General features: G+C 36.2%; 1 protein-coding gene across 2 annotated transcripts in view; it reads left to right on the top strand.

The window, feature by feature from the left end:
- ROCK1 (Rho associated coiled-coil containing protein kinase 1) overlaps positions 1–26,795 on the top strand; it is an 86,257-nt gene that overhangs the window by 20,851 nt on the left and 38,611 nt on the right. Inside the window, exons 3-12 of one of the 2 annotated variants that reach the window (XM_069004573.1) lie at positions 12,058–12,139; positions 15,864–15,964; positions 16,784–16,921; positions 18,110–18,285; positions 21,078–21,162; positions 22,883–23,027; positions 23,318–23,456; positions 23,879–23,970; positions 24,150–24,309; positions 26,724–26,790. In XM_069004573.1, coding sequence (XP_068860674.1) covers positions 12,058–12,139; positions 15,864–15,964; positions 16,784–16,921; positions 18,110–18,285; positions 21,078–21,162; positions 22,883–23,027; positions 23,318–23,456; positions 23,879–23,970; positions 24,150–24,309; positions 26,724–26,790 — 1,185 coding nt within the window. Of the gene's footprint in view, positions 1–12,057; positions 12,140–15,863; positions 15,965–16,783; positions 16,922–18,109; positions 18,286–21,077; positions 21,163–22,882; positions 23,028–23,317; positions 23,457–23,878; positions 23,971–24,149; positions 24,310–26,723; positions 26,791–26,795 lie in introns of those variants that run through there. The other variant, XM_069004574.1, reaches the window with a different exon arrangement.

Raw genomic sequence — 26,795 nt, 5'->3', positions numbered from 1 at the left:
CAGCCCAAGCTCGGTCTTGCTCCCTTGTAAGGACAGGCAAGAGAGACTTTGACAAGATTCCATGGTTGTGGCAATGGTCCAGACAGCCCTGGCTCTCTTTCCTCTTGGGCTAAGATTTGTTTTCTCCCGTTTTTTGAATCCAAAAGAAAATCATGCCTTTGGAGTACATGTATCAGTCTACTGTATCTTCTTTGGGTGTTGGGGGGGGGATGGTTTTCTCAGGTTCTGAAGTGCTATGTAGGAAGAATGGTATTAGGGAAGAGTTGACTTACTCTTTTGTTGTAGCTGGAAAAGTTGGTAGAAGACTTGCTTTTACAGTCATTTCTTAGCATTTTAGTATTTTTCATCCTTGTGATTGCAGTATATCAGCTTGGTGAAAATACCCAGTGTTGTAGAAGTTGAATACTACTGTTTTAGGAAGTTCTGTTCTCTTTGTCTCATGCTTGAGCAAGTGTATTAGAAGTGCATGCCTCATGCTTGAGCAGTGGAAATGTTGGGAAAACTTCTTTCTTGGTGCATGAAGTCAGTGGCTTTAGTTTTCTTCAAACTTTAGTCTCAAAGCTTGAAAAGGAACATAGAAAAACTTAGTTGCATGTGCCTAACAAGCTTGTAAGCATAATAAATCACAACATCTTTGGACTTGCTTGAAATTAAAAGTGTTGGATCCTCTAATGGATTTCTAATTCTTCCACTCTTCCTCTAGTCTTGAAATACTGTACTTGAAAATTCCAGATAAACGAGCTTATATTGTTGTAGTATTACATATGATAAAATCCTTACTGATTATTGTGAGGGAGACTTGCAGTTTGTTAAAGCCACCCTTACGTTTTCATGGACTGCTTTGATTCTGTTCTGTCATTTCACTGCTGGAATGTGGAACCATGCCTTTCAAGTAGGTTTTTGATTTTGTAGTTCCACCTCTCTTTTTTCACATGCAGTCCAAAGCATTCAGGATTTTAGTTGTGATTCTACCATGATGTCAGAAAGGGTAGAAAGAGTACTTAGAGGAGATTTGGGTTAAATCAGAGAACTGTAAAATAGTTTGGGTTGGAAGGGACCTTAAAGATCATCTAGTTCCAAGCCTCTGCTATGGACAGACACTTTCTACTAGACCAGCTTGCTAAAAGCCCTGTCCAGGTTGGCCTTGAAGACACTTGGGGATGGGACATCCACAACTGCTCTCAAAGCATCTATTGTGGGAGTATTTTTAGACCTGAAAGTAATTAGTGACTTGAATATACACTTAAACGTCCAGTATTAATTAAAAATTGTGTTACTAGTGGCATTGTCTGTATATGCTACCATTTTTTCTTCAGGTGGGTTTTGAAAGAGAGCTTGTCTCTTCTCACTTTTTTTTTTTTTTAATGGCTTAAAGGGAGTGGGTAAAACCACGGTTTTTAAATTTATAAATTTGTAAATTCAATTTATTGGGTTCTGGACTGTGGGAACAATCTGTTAGCAGAACTGTTTTGTTCTACATTAGCAGTGAAAATCTCCAAAAAAAGTGGAAAACTTGCTGTTTTGTTCCTGTTAGTTACAAAATCCTGTAGTACAGACGAATCTTAGTGGTTGGAAGTAGAAATAACTTGTCTATATCTAAAATAATTCTCATGGAATTTTTATAACCTTTTTAAAAAATAGCATTACTTGAAAGTCATTTTTCTGGGTATATTCATCATGGAAAAAAGAATAAATATAGAAAAACATTGAGTTTATGCATGCAGACATCTTTTATATTGAAAGTGATGTTTTTCTTTTAATCAATCCACGAAAAAGTCTATGGCCTTCAGTAGGGTTTGTGATACAAAACTGCATAACGATGCACAAATTCTTAAATAGTGTTAAGTTCTTGTTTAGTTGCATATTTCAAATATCTGCTTGACGTGTGATTGCTTGTGCTGGAATGTTTATTGCAGAAATGTAGCAAGAGCTCTGACAGGAGATTGTGCAATCGCAGAAGCTTCTCAAAGTTGATTCTTTGCTTCATTTGGTGCTCAACTTCCCATATTTTTCATTTTGCAGACTGGTTTGCATGTGACACTAAGGAAAGGCGTATTGCTTTATAAATCACTAGTTCAGTTTCTAGAGTTTTTTTAGTATAATTATTTCATAATCTTCATTTCTGGACTTCTCTCATGGCTATTCGCCTCTAATCGTAAAAGTGTTGTGATTTGTTCTAGAGTTTTAGGGAAGAATTTCCCTTTTGGTGGTGGGGAAGGGGAGATTTTGTACAGTGTTTCTAGACTTCTGGAAAAATTATGATGCTCTCACTCTTTCTTGAGAAGTTATTCAATGAATTGTCTGTGCTTTGTTTGAAAAATTAAGTACTTTTGTTCTCAGTTTGCCTAGCCTCTGTTTCCAGTCCCTGGGTTATTTTTCTGTGGGATGGATATTATTACTAGCAGAGGGTTTTTTTTTTCTTTATACACCTTTTTAGAATCTTTTCTAAAGCATAATTATTGAACAAATATTATCTCCAGAGACCCAAGTTGTCAAAGCTAAATAGAGAACTTGCCTTTTTATTGTTGTATAGTTTGTTGTTTATATCTGTAGTTAGCACATAGTGATCTTTACAGCAAACCTGATCCAGGTCAGGTGACAACAGGTTCTGTATGGCTGCTGAGGTATTGTTGCTTTACAGAAAAATTAGTTACCTTTCCACTGACTTGTTATATTGTGTACTTTGGTGGTAATGCTCTTGGTTTGTTTTTCACAGCAGAGGTGTCACTTTTCAGACAAAAGTATGGTGGGAGAGCTAGACGCAGCAATTTAAGCTATTGATGGGAGAACTTAGGCTAGTTTTACTACAGTGTAAGGATAAGAGATCTAAAGTTGCTTTATGTATTTGACAGCTTTTACAAGAGTTAAAGCACTTTCATTTATGTTGCTTGCAATAACTCCTGTGAACATGTTGGTGTCTTGCTAATTCACATCTTGTCCAAGTGACTAAAGCTTACTTTCTGAAGTCAGGTTTCATGGATACCTGCCTGGAAAAAAATCTGTGAGGCAGACAGCAATTTCCTAGGCAACAGATGTGGAGGGAGTTCTGTTTGCTTTGGTAAATACCACTGGTATTTAGTGGAGTTGTGCAGTTTCTTTTCCTTTTGTTGAAGTCTTTACTCAACTCCTTGCAGGTTCCTGCAAAAGAAGCCTTAGACTTTTGAGCTGGGACTGGACCAGTTTGTCTTCATTCTTTCCTATCTCTGATCTGTCTTTATACCATTTTGTCGAAGGGAAGTTATGTACCAGTATTTGCATCCATAGTGTTAATTTTTATCCATGTTACTTTTGCTTTCTAATGAGCGTTCCTTACAGTGTTGACTCCCATTGATCTAAATTGGTAGTTTTAAGTGTGTGTGTTTAAAATGAAAGCGTTGGGACTCCCAGATCGGAATGGCAGATCTCTGTGCTGCCTGTGGAAGAATCTGCCCTCACAGGATAACCAAGAAAGCTGTGAGGACCTCAAAGGGCATTTGCTTGTGTAATTTATAAGTGAGGTTTGGCTTTAAAAAAAAAAAAAAAAAAAAGTAGTTATTTTATATCTTAGGTTAGGGTTCAGGGCTTGCCTTTTATCTTTGGTTAATACCATAACTTTGAGAAGTGGAAAGGATGTGAAGTCCCTTTTTTCCACCACGAGGTATTTCTGTGGATAGTGTTACCCTGCTGTGTGTCAGGTTGCCTGCTCATCTCCAGTTGCAGTTGTTACTGTAGCTGGGAACTCTAGACCCTTGAAGCATTTCCTAATGTCAAGTGCTGCAGTGGCTGTGGAATGCTGCTTCCATGGTGATAAACATCAGTCAGTTCTTTAACTACCAGTACTTCTACTTCTTCCAACACTATTTAAATATATATGTTTTAGGTGTATGTGTGTTCACATCTAGTACAGTTTTCTTGAAGAGGACACTTTTAACAAGCTGTACTTATGCTTTATTTAATTCTACTGTTAGTCAAACATGGTTTGATAAGTCATTTAAACCTAAAGTAGGCTATCTATTTTGTTATTTTCTACACATTAAAATATTAAGAATCTGCATAGCCCTCCAGATAGTTCTGCTTTAGTCTTTTTATATATTCTGTTCATGGTAGAATGTTTCACATTTGGTAGAGAAGCTTTGAAGTTTGTAAAACTTGCCCACAGAGCATATTAACCAATGCAAGTGAACCTTTTTTAAGAAAATGAAATATCTGGAGATCTCGCTTGCTGTGAAATGAATCCATGTAATTTGACTTAATGGCAGTTGGCTTTTACTCTGGTTTCACACCTTCCTGAACTATTTTCAAATGATATTGTACCTGTTTCTGCCTAGATTTCACCGAAATATATTCTTGGTGCTGTCTTGGTCTATGTTCTTCATCATCCTTGAAGACACTGCTCTCTCATCTGATAGTTGTTCCTAAAGATGTAATACTAAGTGGAATTAATTCTGATGCCAAATTGAAATAATAAAGCACTAATATAATAAATTGAAGTTTGGATGTAAAGACTATTAACTACAATAAATTATGCTAGTGGAGTGAAATTAATGTTGTAAAACAGTGTTAAAAGTTTGAGTTTGGAGGGAAAAAAACCTCCCACTAAAATACATTTTCTGGAATGCATCTTCAAACAAAGTCAGTTTTCCACAATTTTAGGCATAAAATAGTCTGATGAATAGGCGTCATTCAGAACAGATCTAGTGATTCAAAATTTCTGCATCTAGTCAGTGGACAGAGAGGGTCTGTGGTGTGAAGGATCTATGACTTGCCCTCAGTGTTAGCGAAAGACAGGTGTGTAGTTTCTCTGAATGATCTGTGTAGTGGGTGCTGGCAGTACTCCTGCACACATTCTGTATATGAGTTGATTTCACAGATTTGCACTACATTTTGTTTTAGTTCATTTTAGGAGATGCTTCAGGTGGTAGGATCCATTGCGGGAGTGGAGAAACAGCAACACCCAAAAGTGCATGTGAAAAAACATTACTACTTTTATGTGCTTCTGTCTAAAGACTTGCAAAGGTTTCTTTCAGTGCTAATATGGATGTAACAATATTGAGAGGTCTTTTAGCTCTGGTGTTAGTGATAGTGGGCGTTTTCATATATGTGTTTGTGTATCAATATATATTGAGATATTTATATTGAATTATGATCTAGTGAGTCATGTAGTAAATGTATGTTCTAGGAATTGGTCAGAGCAAATGTTGAACAGCTACTGTTTGAACAGAAGGCAAGGACATGTACTTATGCATGTAAGTACACAGAACGTGGGTGGTGTTGGCAACTACACATGGTATAACCCTTTAAAAAGGCCAAAATGAAAGCAATAATCCATACAGCTTTCAATAATACTGCCTTGAAGTTTCAAGATCTCCTTATGCAGATGTTAAATCTCCACTGAGTCAAACTCTTAGCTCTTTACTGAGTTAATACTTCACCTCCCCAATATTTCTTTTTGAAAGGCTATCAATTTAACCAAATTAGCAAGAACTCTTATGAGTATTGCAAGGTGCTAGGAGGCAAGGAGGTCTGTAGAGTTGTATCGTGCTGGGTGATGAATCAAGGACCTTTTGCTCAGGCTCATGTGTCAGTTTGTGTACTTTACCTGCTCTAACAATTTAATGAAAAGTCTTAAGTGAAGTGCCTTAAGTCTGTCTAGATTGTCTTGTCCACTTTGAAGATGAAATGTTGAATTGCAGTTTTCTCTTATTTGGACAGCAAAACTAATGAGTGGGATTAACTTAAAACTTAGTGGGATCTTTTGTGTACTTGATTAGAGATAGATAAATGTAGCACTATTGGTATAGTTGACCAGAGAGATCACTTGTGTATGACAGGACATTATTATGAGTTATGATGAACCTGTGCAAATCAAGATTGGTCAGGTTTGTTGATTTGAGAGTAGTGGGGGAAGCTCATAGTACTATAGAAATAGGAAAATGGCTACAATACAGGGAACTAAAATATGGACAGTTAAGAGTTGTAGAGCTTAAGACTTACTTTCATCTCTCCAAAAAAGGAAAAGTGGCAAAGACTTTAAACTTGGGTAACTGCCAGTCTGTCCAAGGAATGCAAATTTTGTATGCTGGTAATACCCATTAAGTATTTTTTTAGTTCTTTGAGTGCTAAATAAATAGTAAAATAATAAAGTGTCTCAATAACAAAGTTTCAACTGAATTTCATACATTTTTATTTATTATGTGCTAGATGATACGTCATAATTAAATAAAATTTCAAAATATAAAAATGCTATAGTTGTACCCTGACAATGTAGATTGTATATTTTCTACTTTATATCACTTAGAAATCATGAGATATGTTTTGCTAAATTGGAATTGGTTGATGGTGTATATTTTGAAATAGCCATATAAAATTGCATTAATATTAGTTCATACATCTGAATAAAACAAGTATTACATAGTTGTAGTGAGTTTTGAGATTAAGGAATGTAGTTACAGAGCGAAGAACTCTAGTATAGTCGTAGTAGGACTGGCAGTTTGATGCATTAAAACTTTGGAAAGAGGTATAGACCAACATTTGGGAAAGTATCCAATTAGTGTGACACTGCTTAGGTCAAACTGAAGAAAACCAGTGCATTTTAGATGAATCCAATGAAAGGAAGTTAGTGTAACAACCTGAGAAATTCAGCGTTAATAGATTGTGTAGTGAATGTGTGTGTTAATGATAAGTTTTATGTTCCAGCATTCTGTATTTTTAGGAAAACTGAAGGGAGAGTAATGGAAAAGGCTGTTGGGTTTGGTTTGTATGAATAGACAAATGAATGGAAAGCTGCTGATCAGTCTATTCAAAACAGATTGGTAATGGGGTTTAACAGGTGTATGGTATTTCACAGGCATAAGGGATCAAAAATGGTGATTAATGGTTAATGAATGATGGTAGAGCAGTAAAAATTAAAGATCCAGCAAATCAAAGAAGAAATTAATACTTTGTGGTGCCTGGCTGATTATACGTGGTAGGTAAAATTCATCACTGAATGTTGAGTGAATGCATGGGGGAAAAACCTCTCATTATGTACTTATGTTACATTGAACTAGCTTTGATTTGTAATGCCTAGTTTTGTGGAAAAATCAAACTAGTGCACAGTGACTATAAAAATTAACCAGCTATTTTGGTGAATGACTGAAAATGTAATGAAGGACAGAACAGGAAATGTACTGCATCGTGTACTTACGGTGTGCTCACAGCTTAAATACAATACGTGTTTTCTCCACACATGCCCCTGCCCCATTTAGAAAGTACATGGTGGAAATAATAAAGCCCCAGAGGGTGCTGATAGTGGGAATTGAAACAGCTTTCATACAAGGATAATTGGAAGAGAGATGGCCAGTGGTGAAATGCTGCAAGTGTGTGAAGCTGTGTCTTGGGGTACATGGGTAAAGAATCATTGTCCCTTTTTTGGCTGAAGAATGGTACACTCAAAACGAGGTACACTTTCACATAGCCTGTAGGTGGTGGAATTCACATCTGCATGATGCTGTAAATGCAAGAAACTAAACCAGAGAAAACACTTTGAAATGTTTTAGAAAATCACTGAAGAAAACGCTGCCTAGAAAATCTTTGTAATAGTTAATTATGACAGTGCCATTTCTGGCTCACACATACACCTGAGCAGTACTGCTATGTGCTGGACTTGCTCATATCCTCTTTCCTGGACATTTTTACTGTCATCTCCAGAGCCAGTCTATGCATCTAGACAGACCTTGATTTTACTCCGTATAGCTATTCCTTTTAAACTTTTAAGTGTGGTGTAGTAATGAATAAAAGTGAACCAACAGATTATGTGGAACTGTTGGTTTCATATAGAAGAGCTCTGCATGTTGTAATGGCTCCCTAGTGTGCCTTTAAAAAAATTTCCAGATAAAATGAGGTGTTTTAAATAAATAATAAAACTATTGATGATTTCATTGAATGAATGGGATATAGAAAAGTCTGTATCAGACCATGAAACTGACTGAAGAACATTAGAAAGGCAGTTTTCCCATTATTTAATTACCTCTGAAATACTGTTACCACATAAGTGGAGGTATAAACCAATTTATTTTAGTACTCGGTTTTAATTGTTGGATGGAAAATTTCTGTGTAGACCTCAAAGCTAAGCAGGAAAATTGCTGTGTAATGACAGAATAAGGTGGAACTTAGTGTTAGCTGAAAATACCTCTAAGCCACAATCTGTATTTCTAAGAAGTATGTAATGTGCTGTATTTAAAAAAGATGCATACTAAAATACATGGAACCCATCCAAGTGGAGAAAAAATCCATCATAAAAATGAGGCCATCTTATTTTAGTAAAGTGTATGAAACTTTTGGAGGTATGGTTGCCTATTATAATGATGTCTTATCATTCTTTTTTTTTTTAAGAGGAGAAGAGTAGGGCTGCTATAGGTCTTGATGGAACGATGATGTTCCTTCTTTTCTGCGTTACCAAAGAAGCCAGATGACATATTAAAAGATTGAGCAATTTAGAGTTTTTTGCTTTTATCTATTTACTATATTAATAAACCCAAAAACTGTAAATTTTTCACCCTGTGACAATCTTACATAGTATTCTATCACCTAATTCACACCAGTGTAGATTCTAATTCTTCCCAGAGGGTAGGCAGTTTTCTCCATGGACGAAGGTCAAACCGTGTTGTCCAGGGGGGTAGAACCCTTCAAAACAGGCAGAGAAATATTCTCTGCATTCTGGGTTCCCACAGAGCAAGATGGAATGAAGAAGCTGAGTTATCTCTGCAGCCACTGCCAATAATGATTGTGTGTCTCATTTGGCCTTTACCCTTTTTCTGCAAGCCATTATTTCTAAAACTCTGTCATATATTCCCCTCTCTCTGACCCGCACCACTTTGAACCAGCACTCACTTTGAGCTTGTATACTCCTCCCTGTTTGTTCACCAGTGATACCACTTAAAAATAGCTGTGCTTCGGTGCTTCCCTTTGTGCTGGCACAGCTTGTAGTGTTTGCAAGTTCTCCTGCTTTAGCTAATGTAAGTGAAACAGACTGTATAATGTTTTATGTTATACACTAGGTTTCCCAAATATTTTGCTTGCATTATGATTCCATAAAATTACCCTAAGCTCACTCTTACATTTGCAGTCTGCCACTAAAATACCAAGGTGGTCTTTTTCTTCAGAAACTTACTTCAGTCAAAAAAAAAAATTATTTTGACAGTTAAGGATTTGCAAGTCTCTTAATTCTAGAATATCACCCATCCCTACCTTTTTTGATGTAAGTTTTGAACCAGGATAGTTTATTCTCTGGATACCGTAGCGAAGGGGAGCTGATTATTGAAGAGCCTTTTAAATAAGCAATTATTGGCATGTAGCTTCCTTAGATATTGTTTGCATGATCTTGAAATGTGATTTGAAATGAATGTGAGATCAGTAGCTTGAATCTGTATTTCAGAGGTTTTTTAGTTAAGTATTTTACTTGATAGAGTTCATATCTAAGAACTGGAAGGCGAAGAACAGAACAGGAAGCATTGTATATGATGAATTCTGAATTAAACAGAATTGAAATTTGCTTTTGCCTGTTCAAAGTGAATTTGTATACTTTTCCCCGTCTTTAATTTAAAACTTAAAAAAAAACCACAACAAAATACCTAACATGCCTAAGACACCAAGGAAACCATGACATTTTCTATACTTTATGCTTCTTTTGGTACGGGTTTATATAGTATTATTTTGGAAGAAAAAGTATGATACAAAAGTAAGATTGATGTTATAAATTTAAACATATTCCCATTTTCCCTATATTTTTGTATTCAGTGTTTAAAACCTCCCTTCCTATAAAGAAAAAGACTGAATTTTGGCTTTTGAAGCAAGCTCTGAATTGAAACAGGTAATTGCAGAACCCCAGAGCCAACCAGGATTTGGGAATTCTGTGCTTCTGCTTGGCGTGTGGAAGTTTTCTGTGTTAGCCCTGAACCTGGACAAATCTATTGACTCTAAGATTTGAAGGCTTCACAGCAGACTGGGCCCCAAATTTTGACAGTTCATTGCCATCTCTAGTTTGCTTTTAAAAATCACTGGATGTGACCCAATAGCCTCATAGCTGTTTTTTTCCTACTGCTTCACACAGCATTGAGATAAATACACAGAAGCTGCTAGTGGACTTTGTACTGCTGTGCAAGCAGTTATCATGGTTCTCGGTTGAATTTACCAAAGAATAGAATTTTTTTCCTGGATTTCCTGGGTATTTACCATGTATTTTTTGGAGCAGGTGTCTTTTAGTAGTTTGCAAAGTATTTGTCACTAAGTTACACTTACCCTGTGTAGCTTTATTTCTGCATCTGTCTTGAGTCCAAATTGTTGTTGGCCTCTTACTCTCTTATTTCTACTACTGACCTGTTAAATGTTGTTCCTTGCTATTTGCTTTCCCTTTTCATTGTCAGTGTCAGTCCAAAAAGACGATCCTTTAATACACAAGATGCTAAATGTGGCTTTATTTTAGAGAGCTGAAATACTGTGATGCTTTTCTTGATTTGTATAATTTTCATTTTAACATTTCTTAGTTCAAAATGAGCCACTGTATGCAGAGGTAACTTAAAACAGGAATGTTTTCATGAAACTGACAAATTTAATATTATCTAGCCTTTAAAGTAATTCTGATTATCCTTGCAGCTACCAGTTTTCAAATTCTAGCATTATTTTACTGCTTATTCTTATTATATCTGAAGTAAATAATTTCAATCTCACATACTTTAAAAGTGGGGACTGCAAGCCAAGAAATAATGTTGATTTTGATAGCGCTTTGGGTTTTTTATAGTTAAAAGTCAGTCCTAAAGACTGAGGTGAAAAATAGACTTGGATTTGAAGTGAAAGATCAAAGACTACTATTTCAGTCTAAATCAAATGTGTTCTCAACTATATATTCCTGGAAAATAAGCTTTCAAAAAGCTTATACTCTAGCTTTTGTTCAGGCATAGTTACTTGATATATTTAGTGAAGACTGATGGGTTAGTTTTCAATCCTGAAAAAAGGATTGAAAAATCCTTTTAAAAGCTGAAAGCAAACAAATTAGTTCTAGTCATTTCTGAACTGATCAGATCAAAGGTATGTCTGGTCTAATATCTCGCTCCGACCAGGTCAAAAATAGGTAACATAGACACCTAGCTATGAACTGGACAAGTAAATAGCAGTACATCTCTGGTGTGCTTTGGTAACATCCATCAATTTGTATTTTAAGACCTTCATCTCTGTTTTTGCAGTTGTCACTTACACAATACCTACCTGAGACAGAGGATTCCCTAACGCTCTTATGATACTTTGTTATGTAACTCCCTAGAATACTTGATCATTTTTCAGTAGAAACCATATCTGTGGTTTTCAGCCAAAAGACTGGGTTAAGTTTTTCTCCAAGAAGATGCTATCCACTGAGGAATCATTTATACCTATTGGTAAACACAGATTTAACCTTTAAGTCATAAAGTTCAGGGCACTTAATGAGACCTTAAAGTTATCTCCTTCTTTGTTGTATTTTTCTCTTGGTTTTTTTGATGATGTTTGGTTTACTTTTGTTCATGGGGATGTGTGCTGTGGTAGTAGTGCCAGATGGGCTTGTGGCTGTTTGTTTCTAGATTTAAGTTGGAATATATAAAGCCAGTATCTTGTTCATGAGAATTCACACTGATTCAATGGGTAAAATCTGGGGTTTGACTCTGAGAATTAGATTTACCATCATTGTCCTATTTGCCAGTTGCCATTTCATGTTCAAGTCCCTACTGTGTGATACACTGTGACTTTTTAATATTGCTGAAATTCATTAGAACTGCTATTTTTCTTCTTGTATTTGGAAAAAGTAATTTTTTTCATGTAAGTATAGAGCTAATTGAGGTAATTAATAATTCATAGAAGCAAGCAGAATTAAATTTTAATGAGTCCCATGGAAATGAAGGAGTGACAGCTGTTTCACGTAACTGCTAACAATTAAATAATGTGAATGATTTCATTTGCATGGAAAATTGATAGGGACAACTGGTTTTTTATCTTGGCTCTTCAGTTAGCAGCATGTGTAATTATTTTTCCAAGTACTTAATTTTGCTTGTTGTTTTGTTTGGTTTTTTTCAGGATGGATTAGATGCTTTGGTATATGACTTGGATTTTCCTGCCTTAAGAAAAAACAAGAACATTGACAACTTCTTAAACAGGTGTAAGTATTTAATGTTTAATTTACTAAGTAACAGAAGTTTATGGTATCAAAAAGAAAACACCTCTTCTAGCTCTTTGAAGGGCAGCTAGGGATTTGGTGTGCATTGAGTTTTTTGGGTGCAAGTTGTTGTAAGAGTCTTATTTATTTATTTCCCAGTGAGAAGTGACAGCTGCCTGTACAAATCTTATCTCCAGCAATTGAATGTCCAATCTGTTGCCTTGCCTTTGGTGGCACAAAGCCTTTTAAGAGAAAGGCCTGTTCTCTTTGTTAGGGCAACTCCCTGGATTCCCATAACTTGTTTTCTAATTTCATATACAAGATATCATAAGCAATTAACAGTAAAATGACGTAATGATGTATACAATGTCAGGAAACAGTATTAAATATCTGTTCACTAACAGACTGGAGCACACGTTTTGTAGGCTGGTGTTTTTTTTTTTTTTTTAGTATAGAAGCTCTCTTTTCATGAAAACTTCATCCTGCATAGCTGATGCATTCACTTGTGTATGCAGCTGATGTGTCTGCAGAAATCTCTGCATTTACTCTGTATTTGGCCACTACCAGATTTCCTGCATGTTATACTCTATAATAACATTTTAAAGTAATAAAGTCTTTTTTTAAATAGAAATCGTAGTTCCAACATTTTCATAATTGAAAAAACCAAACCACAAACAAACAAAACCCCAAAACGGCGTTTAAGAATCAAATATTTTCTAAAGGCTGCCAAAAGGAGAAATTCTGAAGAATGTGGCAGAAATGTTTGCTGATTGAAGACTTGCTTCTGCCTGTGGACTAATGGACAAACCTTGAAATGAAGCTAATATTTTTAGATTTTTATGGGCTTAAGCATCTCAGTTGAATTCTATAATAAATGTTTTTTGTGGCAAATATAAAGTAATTTGACTAAAATAATTTTTGTCTTTGCTTCATTGAAATTTATGTGGGGCTTTTTTCTGTTTCCAAGGTCTCAAATGGTTTATTGAGTGCAGCTGTAACCTGTGATAGTGAATTTGTGGTGTTCATTTACATGATTCTCCATTTGTGACTATATGAATCCACTAGTTGATGGCTCACTTGCACATAGGCTGGTTACTGAAAGCCTAAGCTCAAATGTTCTGTTTAACTTTTAACAGTTCAAACTGTATTGATACCATATGCTGAGTTACATGCACATTTTGTATACTCAGTTATTTACTGAGAAGGTGTGGTGAAACTCTTGGAGAAAAGAGAAGTTGTGTTAGGCAGAGGAAATACTCATTGCAACAGATAGTTTGAATGTAATTTTTATGAGTAGTGAAATCATTAGTGAGTCTCAAAAAGCTTCACTTTTGCAATTGAGGCTGAGTGAAAGAAAACTTTTACATTTACAGACTGATAATGAATATCTTTTAGGTATAAATTATATACTGTGTAAGATGTGACCTGAAGTATCTGAAGGTGGAGAACAGAACATATTAGTTCCCTTCAAACTGCCTTTAGAACATTAACTTGCAGTGTTTGCTGAAATATGAAAGCAAGCTGCAGATGTGCAAGTAGTGGCCTTAGAGGGATCACTGAAGTCTACTTTGCCTTGAATTTCTATAATTAAAAAGATATTTTTGTGTTTATTTTAGCTTTATTAGAAGACTGTTTAAAATATCTTTTTCGCAGTATTATCTGCCTGTTTTGCACCATTATTGCAGAAATTTAAAATAAATTTCTAGATGGCAAATAAAATGGGAGTTTGCTTCCTTTATTTTATAGACTGTGAACCACTCCCTATCCCCTCTTTACTTATTTCTGTGAACCATTGCCCTGTGAACCACTCCCTATCCCCTCTTTTCTTATTTCTGCCTCTACCAGCTGAGGTTATGAGGATGATTTTTGCAGATGTAGAACCTGAGTGATCTTCTGCCATATAGAATTCAAAGAATAAAGAAATGAGTATTAAAGGTATCCAAGAGCCCTGCTTTGCAGTGGTGACTCAGTGTATTTCAAGGCAACATCTAAGCCTATAACCAAAGTTCAGGGCAGGTTGGAGAAGGTGATGTTTTGCTGTGGGAGCCACCCCAGCTGTTCATACAGCATAAGCTGGCCAGGTCCTCCACTGGTCCTGGGAGATAAGGAACTGCCAGTGAAGTATATTGCAGCCTGACAAACCTTGTATAATAGATCTTAGAATATGGGGGTCGAATTTCCGGCACTGTTGTTACTGTAACATTGTCTGAAGATACCTATTAACACTCAGTTATCTCAAGCAGTACATTTCAATTTGCAACTGATCACAAGCTTGGTTTACATTATTTTCAAATCCTTATCTTAGGTTGCTCTTCAGATATATTTTCCTTAATTCTGCTTTGTTCGTAGGCAAGGCTTGTGGTTGAACACCATGTAAAGGATTCATATTGTGCTTTGCTTTCTTTTGCACCAATGTCAGGCTTTTTCATTCAGAAGTGGTGAACCTCCTGTTGTGAGATTACTAGGCAGGAAATTAACAATAGCTAGAGAATTGCTGTCATGAAAATTGCTGTATTTTAGTTCTGTATAATCTTGCTCCTCCTCTACTGTAGGCCAGTTGGCACCACGGCAAATAAGGCAATGCATTATTTGTGGGAACCCCTGAATATTTTGATCCCTGTGTGGAAGAATTTGTCAGAATTTAGAATTTTGCTATAATTTACCGGAATCAGCCTGTGTTATGCTGCGTTGTAAAGGGGTTGGCTTTACATTAGATAGTAATGCCACAGAGTATTTATTCAAACAGAACTATGTTTGTTCCTGTTGCAGTAATAAAATCTTACTGAATTTTTATTGTACATAGCCTGCTTTTGTTTTAGGTTGTGGCCTGTGTAGGCAGAAATCTAATGATAATGATAATTTTCTGTCAAGTGCCTCCTCATTTTTTAACATTTGAACTTAAAATATTTTATTTCTCCTCCTTTTTCTTCTGCTGTACTTACTTCTCTCTAAACTTTGCTTTTAGGCCTAGAATATTATTTTTGAAAATTAAACATTGTTGCATAATTTATTTTATTAGAAGCCTATCTGTTTTAGTAGAACTTCCTGGCTTTTAGAAATACTGAAGCATGAAGCTTTTCTACGTAGTCTCATGCCAGTGTTGACCCACATGGATTAAAATAGACTGTTTTAATCTTTTACCAAATTTGGAATTAGAATATCTGCCCACGGGGAGTTTGTAAATTATTCTAGTTTATAGAATGACAGGTTTATATAAATAATTGCAATGATTCCCAGTGCATGTTTTAAATTAAAATCTACTTTTTTTGAGTATTAGGAATCATGAAAGTGCAGAAAAGCAGAACTTTTTTTAAAAATATTTTTTCAAGTGTCTTGTAGTATATTTTTTGATATGCTTTCCCAGATGTGTTGCATATTTATTCAAAAATAATCTCATTATACTGATCAGCTTGCAAGCAGGCTCATGCTGGATGTGAAATTTTTGCATAGCTTTTTTTTTTTTTTTTTTGCAGGTAATTATTTTTAAAAAATTCCTAAATTAAGATCTCCTGTAATAGGATTGTACAGTAGAGTAATTGCATTAGGTTTTGTCAGGTTTTGGTTACTGTGGTCATGAGAATGAGGTCATGCGTTCTGCAGAGAGTTTTTCAATGGGAAGGTAGGTTCTTTGAGCAGCACTTCTTCTAAAAGCTACGAGAAACTGAAATGAGACAAATGGGTTTAATTAAGTTGACGGTATGTGAAATGTGAATTTTGTTCTGTGCAGATAAAGACACAGTAAATAAAATGAGAGATCTGCGCATGAAAGCTGAAGATTATGAAGTGGTGAAGGTGATCGGTAGAGGGGCATTCGGGGAGGTTCAGTTGGTAAGTTAAGTTTCTATTTGTGCATTTGAATGTATTCTGTAGTGTTTGCTCATGCATCTGCTTCTCAGTGTGGTGTTCTGAAGATGCAGTCTTAAATATTAAAGCCTTTAGATCAGTGAAATTTTATTCCTTTATATTTCATGGAAATGTTTTTGGAACTGTCGTATTTTGGTCCTGTCCAAGTGCACAAGTACTTGTTTTGCATTGTAGTCTTCTCTCTTAGAATAAAATTGAATGTATATTCCTCATAATCAAGAAAACTAGCCTTTACCACTGTTTACATTGACACTTGAAGTCTTAAGGGCTAGAAGAGTTTCTGCCAGTTCAGGGACTGCACCAGATTTTTGTGGACATAGTTCTCACAGATGGGAGATGTGTGTTGTTTGTGATAGGTTAGCAGCCAGGCTTGTTCATCCTGCTTTATTTAATTGAGTGCTGGTGGGAGAAACTGGAAATACAGCAGCAAGTATACACATCTGCTAATGAACTCTGGAAAATGCTCATAGTTTTAACTTTATGATATTTCACAACACTAACTGCCAATATTTGTCCTTTTATTAAGGGCACATACATGCAAATTATGTGACTCTTATGCCTATGGACGTCTGTGTTGAGTTGTTCTAGCAAGTATTTTTAAAGTAATGCATTGTCAGATATAATTATTTTGTGGACCTACGGTATATAATCCTTTATAGTAATGTGAAGAGTCTTATAAAACGTATTAAATGGTAGAGCAGGAAAAGTAATGTTTTCAGTGATGTTCATTGTGTGTTAATATGGCAAACTACTGTGTTCCACATGTCACATTTGTCTTCACAGGTAAGGCATAAATCCTCAAGGAGAGTGTATGCTATGAAGCTTCTGAGCAAATTTGAGATGATAAAAAGATCAGATTCTGCATTCTTCTGGGAAGAAAGGGATATTATGGCTTTTGCTAATAGTCCCTGGGTTGTTCAGGTAAAGTGATACTACTTTAAAAATATTGACGTTATAGAATAGTTTGGTTGCAACATTGCATGACTTGGAATTACATGTTTCAAAGTCTCTTTTTTTGGTTTTTTGGTCTGCTAGGGAATACACGACTAACATTGGGAATGCTGTACAAAAGAGCAGGTATCGCACTTGCTTCAAACTGTATTTTGTCACAACAAGATAAACTATTCTGTTTATTATTAAAACTCTTTGCCAGATATATATTGGTGTATCTGCTCCATAGCAATTATCTGAGGCATCCAGCCTACTAGAAAGACATACTTAAGACACAGCTTCTGTGTATTCTAATTTCTGTGTGTATCTTTGATTCAAATTTTGCCCGCTCTGGCAATTTTTTCCTCATTTTAGTGTTGTCACTGACAGTTTTTTGGGAGGTACTGCTGCCTTTGAAGTTCTAAGGAGCATGCCTGAACCAATCATCATGCATTGTGTGTGCATGTCAGCTTGTTAATTTAAACTGTTGTTTACCCTTAAGCATATGAATTCTTCTGTTAGGTTGGAATTACACAAACTCATTCAAGATTTACCCAAGTCAGATGGGTAACTGCATTACTATCTGTCTGGATGTGATTGTTCAGAATTAAACTTAAGCATTTTGTACAATTTTAAGTAAAGAAAAATCTGCTTGCACTACTGATGTTGGACAGAGGGCTTACACCTTTGAGGGAAATATTTTTATTCTTTTAAGTTTAGGCTTATTTTCTATATAATAAATAAATGTTGACAATAAAAAGTAAACATTTAGTGATCATACAAATAGAATAGGGCAGATGTTTGCAATACAGTAGTTCCATGTTTGTGTATGTGTCAGCTAGCATCCCAGTGAGAAAAGAAGCATTTTGTTGTCTTAATGTAATGAGCATTCTTTGAAATTATCTCGAAATTTATTGCACCAAATTCACTGATCTTGATTTGTAACCAGCACTTCTTCCAGGGTAAAATAAAAGGATGGAGGATCTGGCTAAAAATTTGCTCTAGAGGTTAATTTCTTTTTAGGAAGTCTGCAGGATGATGAGAATTGCTGCAGTAATTGTAGCAATTCTGTTACTTTGGAAATCAGTTTGCCCAGAAATGCCTTTGATTGCCTACAAGCAAAATATTAAAGGTAACTGGAATATTAAGTGGCTTACGTTTTGTTTTTGCTTTTTGCAGTTATTTTACGCATTCCAAGATGACCGTTACCTGTACATGGTGATGGAATACATGCCTGGTGGGGACCTCGTGAATTTAATGAGTAACTACGATGTTCCAGAGAAATGGGCAAGATTTTATACTGCTGAAGTTGTACTTGCATTAGATGCAATTCACTCAATGGGTTTTATACACAGGTAAGAAAGAAGATGTTACATAGGGTTGTTTATTTCCTGATGCTGCCACAATTACTTCAGTTTAGGCAGCTTTAAAATTCAAGATATTACTTCTTTTTTGTTGTTACATAATTATTCCATCTTACAAATTGCAAAGTTGTTGCCATCAGAAAGTGTAAGTCTGAGGTGATACAGTAAAAGTAAAGGTTTTCATCAGGCCAGTGTTCCTCAGTTTGGGGAGCAATAAAATTGTCCCACTGTACCAAGAGATAACAGGAACAAAAATGTTATGAGCATGTTGGCCCCAAAATGGCTCTTTCCTTTTGATTAGAAAAAGCTGTTTAGGGAGTTTGATCACAGTAGTATCCACTGTTAGGAATTAATTCTCTGCTAGGCATTTGAAGCCTCAGTGACCCATTATACAAGAATCTGTGAACAATGTGAGGAAAATTTCCCAGCCATATGTTTTCTTGTAAGGGGCAAGATGGAAAATTGAGATGCAGAGCAAAGGGACTTGTGTTAGTTTCATATTATGTCCTTGCCCTAAAGAGATATGTAATAATTTCTCAGATAGGTTGAGAAGTTTTCTTTTTGGTATTTGAACTTGTATCTGTTGCTAGCCTTTTAAAAATTGTATTAATGAGGAGCAGCAGAATAACTTTTTTCAACCAAAAATACAGGAAGACTTCGAGTAGTGTGTAGTATACAATAGTATATACATTTTCAGTTTGTAATTTGGTCACAAGATCAGCATTAACACATAAGCTTTTGCAAAAAAGCGACCACAAAGCAAAATAAATGACTAATCCATTGCTTGAGTAGGATCTAGAGCATCATTAATTATGTAGCTATGCTGAATCTAATGGGTAAATTATCTGGCTGAATGAACCATTTGTACATGTGTATTGCAAGCTTTAGAAAGCAGGCATTAGAAGATGCCAGCAGCACAGCAAGTGGTTTTTTTGTGAAAATTTAGATTGTTTTGACACCAGGAGGTACTTTGGAATTTGTTTTTCACTGTAGTTAATCTGTTCAACTCTGATGAATGAAAAGGAACTTAGGAAAAAATGGGCCTACTGCTTAATGGGTCAGGGACCGAGGGACAGAGGACATGGGAATGGCTGAGGCTGCTGCCTTTGCCCCAGCCTTCATTGAGAAGGTCTGCTTTCAGGCCTCTTGAGTCCCTGTGCCCAGTGGCAGAGCTTGGGAGAGGGAAGCATTGCTCTGGCAGAGGAAGATGAAGCTGAGTCCCAGTTGTGCAAACTGGATGTGTACATGTATGTGTCCAAGGCACAAGGTGGGACATGCCAGGGGTGGTGAGGGAGCTGGCAAGTAGCCTTATGGTACTGCTCTCTGTCACCTTGGGAGGTGTGTGGGAATTGGGAGATTCCTGATGACTGGAAGGAAACAAATGGCACACCTATGTTGCCCTAGGAAGGGCCAGGAGGAGAGAGTCAGAGGAGCTGAAGGCTAGCCAGCGTGAGGGCAGTTGAATTAAATTCTCAGGAAACCATTTCTGAGCACAGGAAGGTGATTGTGAACAGGCTGCATGGATTTGTGAAGGGAAATGCATGCCTTCCCAAACCAGTTACCTTCCGTGTTGAGATGATGGGCTTCACTGGTGAGGCAGAGTGTTTGTCTTGACTTTAGCGAGGTTGTAGATGTAGGTGGGTGAGAAAGGTACAGTTTTAACAGGTAGAACTGTCTAGATACTCTTTGAATAGATTGTGCTGTCCAGCAGCAATCAGCTACCAGCAGTGCCCCAGAGGTTTGATACTGGGATCAGCACTGTTTCTGTTCTCAACGTGAACAGTGCTCAGACAAGACAGAAAGCATTAGTCCCCAGTGGCCCAACAGGACTTTGTAAAAAAGGTGGAGCCAGACTTGAAAAGATGAAAGGCAATGGATGACACAAGTTGCAGCAAGGAACTATAGCTACTCATTAGGAGTTATTTTTTTTCCACTATGTGGAGGTCAAACAGTACAAGAGAAAGGTTATGGAATCTCCATCCTCAAAAAAGAAAGGAAAAAAAAAAAGAAAACTTGCCTGGATTTGACTTTGAATAACCTAATGTAACTTTGAAGTTGAATCTGACTTTGTAGCTATACATCAGGCAGCTAAGTGAGAGTCTTACAGAAATCTCTCCCAATCAAAATTATTCTGTGAGTCTACTGGTGCATTTGCACTACATTTCATCTGATGGTTATGACCAGAGTTCTCCTTTTAGGTCTCCGAAATATACTTCTCCTGAAATTTGTGTTAACGTTATCTTGATAATTGTTTCTTACTACTATTCTGCTTCAGTATATTCAATAACATCAACATGCTGCACTTTACCAGTTACTTTATGAAAACTTCTACAGTGAAAGTACTTGGTGGAGAGGGGTATAAGTTAATGCTCCTCTTGAGTCATGGGAAAATATTTGTTCACAATAATAGACTTTTGAAAATGACGTCCAGTTGTTGAAATAGAAGTGGTACAGAAAAGGAGCTATGTTTTCAATGCCTTTTTGATGTAACCAGTGAGGGTTTTTTAGGAACTTGAGGTTCAAGATCAGTGTCCAGATCTATTACATTTGATGACTTTGAGGCTGTATTCTCATGTGGTCTACTTTTAAAAAATGTTGTCGTTCAGCAATCTGTGTTGGTCGTGATACTTAGAGAAATCAGAAAAAAATGGAGGCAGCAGTGGTGCTTTAATGTTGCTGTTTTTCCATGCAATGTTGCATCTGAAAAGCAGTTGACTTCCATTGTTTTCATAAGTTAAATGGATTTTTTTTATTTTTTAAAATGTGTATTTTTCTTCTTTCAGAGATGTGAAGCCTGATAATATGCTGCTAGATAAAGCTGGTCATTTAAAATTAGCAGATTTTGGTACTTGTATGAAGATGAACAAGGTAAGTGTGTTTGTATTTTCACTTTTATGTTTGTGAAAGGAAAACATACTTAAAAGTGAAAAAAAAAGATACTGAAAAGTTTTAAGCTAGATAAGAAGAGTGTAAAGAGTGCTCTCTTACTGTTCTTCATGGTCTAGTGAAAGAACCTAGATGATCCTTAAGGTCTCTTCCAACACAAATTATTCTGTGATTCATGCCTCTTATTCAGTGACAGTGTAAAGTGCAGAAATGGTTCTTCAAGTACTGTTTTCGAAAGAAACTTTCTGAAGTCAAGCCGTTTATTGTCTCTAGATGTTTGGGGTTATTCCTTTAAGTCTTTTGGTATGAAAAGTTAGTGCAAAGAAATGAGATGGTTTTTACGTAGTGTGCCAGAAATGAAAGAATCAAAACTGATGTGCCAGTTTCTGAATACCAGCTGTACTTATTAACCTTTGCTGATGTAGTGCGAAGACAAATCTGAAGGAAACAGGTATCATAGAATTATTTATTTTTAAAAAATGTATTCTCAAGTCATTAAAAAAACGTTTTGCAACAATATTCGAACACTCTGTAGCACTGTTCCCTACACAAAACTGACTGGTTTGTGCCAGCCTGTGCATATATTTGAGGAACACATATGGTGGAAGTCTGAAATACATGGTACTTAGTGGAGTTGGTGTAGTATGTACAATATGTTCTCACCATATTCCATTGGTGCATATATTTGAGGAACACATACAGTGGAAATCTGAAATACATGGTACTTAGTGGAGTTGGTGTAATATGTACAATATGTTCTCACCCTATTCCATTGGATTTGAGTAAATTATTGTACTTAGGTGCTGAATAAAAGGCGCCGATGAAAACCAAGTGCAGGTTATTGCGTACAAATCCTAGTAGTCTTGAGCCTCGTCTTGGTTCCTCTAGTCTTTTGAAAGAGAAAATTTACTCTATAGAAGAAAAGCTGCTCAGTGTAGGAGCTTAATTTAGGATTTGTTGCATATGCAGCACTAGATTGGCATTTATTTTATTTGCTTAGTTATATATTTTTATGCAAATTTTTCTACTGATCAATTTCTAGGAATGGCATAGGATTACTTCAGAAGTGCCTGAGTGGCACTGGAAAAGGGTGTGTGGTTGCAGCTTCAGCATTCTGGATGACAGCTCCAGTGTGACTGATCTCAGTTCTGCCAGCCCTTTCGCAGGGGTGTGAGGAACATCAAACATTCTTCTCACCTGTTACCTGCTTTGAAGTCTCCCTGCTTAGGTTTTCAAAGCCTTATCTACCTTTAGTCTTCCTAGTGGTCTGTATCTTGGGTCAGAGGCCAAAAACTTGCAGTTCAGCTGTTCCTGTTATCAAAATCCCCAATGTTGACCCATTTATCCTAACAGAGGAGCTTCCACTGTTTACAGTACATCCTGTCAGCAAATGACTCATTTCTATTTATACAGGCATGAGTGGCTGTGTGGTGTGTGCAGGGCCTAGATGCAATTCTGATTACTTCTTGGATACTAACTGAGGTTTTTAAAGTAATTTCCATTGTGTTTGACAGATCTAGTGCTTTGTTCTGGCTTTAGAAGCTTAGACTTTAAAAATACAAAAAATCCATTTAAAAAAGAATGTTTGTTGACAAAATTTGATGTGGATCTGTCGATGTTGCTTAGGCTGCATAAACTCATGGAACTTACTGGCAATTTTGGATCTTATATTTGGGCCTGGCTGATTTCCTCTCCTTTGTAGGAAGGAATGGTACGATGTGACACGGCTGTGGGAACACCTGACTACATCTCTCCTGAAGTACTGAAGTCCCAGGGAGGGGATGGTTACTATGGGCGGGAATGTGACTGGTGGTCAGTTGGAGTCTTCTTGTATGAGATGCTTGTAGGTGAGTAGTGGGATCATCAAAATAGACTGCACTACACTACTTAAGTAGAATCCCATGTTGAAATCACTCTTGTTTTTAACATTACTACTCTTCTGGCATAAGCTGTGGTTTACAGATCCTGGTATTTACAGAATATATTTTAGAAAAATTCTGGTAGAGTTCTCAAACATTTGTCCTTGCCTCTTGTTCACTTGATTGCACATATTGTTGTATATGTAATTCAAACATTGCAAATAAAGTCTACAATAATTTTGATCTGCTTTTTAATGTTCGTGATTCTGCTTTTTCAGGCGATACACCTTTTTATGCAGATTCTTTGGTTGGAACCTACAGTAAGATTATGAACCATAAGAACTCCCTTACTTTCCCTGATGACAGTGACATTTCTAAAGAGGCAAAAAACCTTATTTGTGCCTTTTTAACTGATAGGTAAGATTTGTATTTTACTCATCATGAAAGTAAGCCTTCATTAAGAATAATTCTTGTCATGTTGAAGGAAAATGGGTATTTGTTTTGTGTGCATTTTTAAACTGCTCAAGAGAAGTGAAATTCTTATTACTTGGGCAGGAATTCAGTATAACAATTTGGCAATTGCCTGAGCTGTCCATGATGGTGGAAACAGAAGCAGCAGAGCTCTTAGAGACAAAAGTTAAACCCAAACTCTGTTCTGAAATGTAGGTGCTGTGGTCATATAGATACATTCTTATGAAAATCTTCGAGTTACGTCTACGTTTTACTGGAGCTTGAGCGGTATTTTGCTGTCTTTGTTGTTAGATTATGCCTTAAATTGAGTCTTTCCTTCAGAATAATTTATGGAATCTCACGTGTTTAACCAAAATACTCTTTAACAGGGAAGTGAGGCTAGGACGAAATGGTGTAGAAGAAATTAAACGGCACCTTTTCTTCAAAAATGATCAGTGGGCTTGGGAAACACTCAGAGACAGTAAGTACAGTGCTTTTTCTCAGAAATGGTGGTCTGGTTTATGTATGTATCGTGTTAGCAAAAGGACTCTGGTGTATTTTGTTTAAAGGAGTTTAAAGTTGTATTTATACCAAGCAAAAATTTTTTAGTGATTTGAGTACTATAATAATTATTATCATAATATTTTGCATTTTTTCTAGCTGTAGCACCAGTTGTGCCTGACTTAAGTAGTGACATTGACACTAGTAATTTTGATGATCTGGAAGAAGACAAAGGAGAGGAAGAAACATTTCCCATACCAAAAGCATTTGTGGGCAACCAGCTTCCTTTTGTAGGATTTACATACTACAGCAACCGTCGGTACGTATGCAGAAACCAAATTAACAGTGTATTTTTTTTTTTGGCACTGTTTCTGACTCTTACCAGCCATTATTTAGATTTAAGTCTATTCAGATCCTTACTAATCATTCAGACTACTGAAAATTGCTTTTTTAATATTTTAACAATGATAACCAGTACTGCTAGGCATCATTACCTTAAAATATGACATTGTGTTGTTGAATGTCCTGTTCTGCACTGAGAAGGTTTTATAGTGATGCTGCAGAAGCTGAGCAGGAAAAATCCACTGTTGCCACTACTAGGCAGAGCTGCCTGCAGAGCACTGAGTTGTGTGTGTAGAGTCATGAATCAGGGCTTGAAAGTCCATTTGTTTTACTGCAAATTACTGTCCCTGAGCTGTATATGAAGTTTCCATACTTTACATCAGTGTTTTAGTGTGTGGTAAATTAAACCTTGGCTTACTAGCAATATTTCCTACTTGCCTGCTTTCTGCTTCATAATTTTTCTTTTTTTTTTAAGTACACATCCACTGCAGAGTGAGATTGTGATGCTTTATGATTTTCACTATTGCTTAAAAGACTTCTAAACGACATCAGTTAAAACTGTATTAATTCATGCTTTCAGTAGTCATTATTATTGTAGGCCCTATGGTTCGCTATATCTACATTCAAAAATCTCAATAACTTTTTATTACTTGGAAAGCTGCTTTTAATTGTGGTGTCAGGCTTAAAATGGGCTAAAACTTCTACTAGAACTGTCAGATAGAGACTATTAGTTTTAATAGCATTTCTGGATAGGAAAATCTTAAAGGAAATAAATCTGGTTTTCGTCCTTGCATAGAAGAGGAAACACTTTTCCAAGCCTGTGGTGAAATTCTTTCCATCTCTGCAAAGAGTTGGATTTGTTGTTACTTTTTGCCATGGTAAGGCATAGAAGGACTTGCAGGCTTTCCATACACTTTGGGTGAGTTCAGCAGTTCAAGAGTTTCACCTACTGTTCTCACTTTAGTCTGTAACTTTGAAAAGTTTTAATTTTTGCCTTGCAGGAATATTTTGGAATATATTGTCAAGAAGTAGCATATTACGAGCTTGTTAATAACAGAATTTCATCCTTCCCCGTTTTCCTTTTTGAGTGACAGTATCAGGAATTTAGAGAACTAAGTGGCTGTGTTCTTGCTGTCATTGAACAGCTCTGCTCCTCCCTGCGACTATCGTAACTTTGTAGGCTTACTAGAACTATAATGCTGGCCTAGAATTGAATTTTGTCCTGTGATATTCTGCTGGTGTGATGGTCTTGAAAACTCTGAAATGACTATTCATGCTTGCTAAACCTGTAATCATAACTTTTGTTTTCTTTTTGTACTGAAAACAGTTCAAGTATTAAAAGAAAAATAAATCTGTATTTGGCCGTTTTAACACAGGTTTTGGAATAGCAGCTGAGAACGCTTTGTAGCCCTATCTGGCTTGTGAGTTCTCTTCTAGATTTGATGGAGCTGGTGCTGTGCCTGTCTAAGTATCACATTCTCACTGCTCAACAACCCTGGTGTGTAAAATATGGTGGCTTCTTGTGCTCCAAACAGCAAGCCTGATTCTATAAGAAAACAGCTTCATTTCCACTTTGTCATTTGATTGTCTGCAAGCTGGCCTGATGTTTAATTTGACCATGGTTTGGAGATGCCTTTGATTTTATCCTCCTTGATCTTTTGGAGAGGTTTTTTTGCATCTGAAAAGATCCATGTGAAACAAAAAGAGGATGTGTCCATCTTTCTCAGCTCATGTGTTGGAGAGTTATTCCTCACATAATCTGATGCCCTTAATAGATACTTTATGTCTCTTTAGATCAGTTACCAGGCCAAGAATATCACATCAAGTACCAAAGGAATTTGAAAATAGTAATTTGTATTTGTTTACCTGACTCTTTAGAATCATCACAACTAGAAATTTATGGTATTTTTGGAAAACATTTATGTAAAATGAGAACACTGGCTTCAGGGCAAACTTTTTGTGTGTGGAACTCTTAGTAACTTTGTTGAAAGTCACACAATCTCTGCAGACTTTGCTTCATTACTGCTACTTGCTGCATAAGTGCCTGAGTAAATATTTATGGGATGGAAGCCAATGAGAGTGTTGTAACCAAGGAAAGCAAAGTTTTTTTTAATGATTATTAAAAAAAAGGAAAGTGGTTGTATTAGTATTTGGCAGAAATCCTTTTTTTCTGGAGGCCTTCTATTGCAGCTTTCTACTTTAACCTTTATAATAAATTGAATTTTTCAATTATATGTGCTTAAATCTGATTATGTTACTATTTGATTATCCATATTTTGGAGCAATAAATCTGGGAGTTATATTTTAGGATGTCTGTATTATCTTAATCTTTTTTCATAATCTTGCCTTTACACAGCTCTTCAAATATAACTTTAAAAAATGTTTTTGCAGGTATTTAGGTGTCCCTGCAGAAAATTCCAATGATAACAGAACAGGCTCCAGTGTGGACAAAAGTGTGGTATG

Source organism: Aphelocoma coerulescens, chromosome 2, assembly GCF_041296385.1.
Source record: "Aphelocoma coerulescens isolate FSJ_1873_10779 chromosome 2, UR_Acoe_1.0, whole genome shotgun sequence".
NCBI classification, from domain to species: Eukaryota; Metazoa; Chordata; class Aves; order Passeriformes; family Corvidae; genus Aphelocoma; species Aphelocoma coerulescens.
This window is presented reverse-complemented; position numbering and strand designations above follow the sequence as displayed.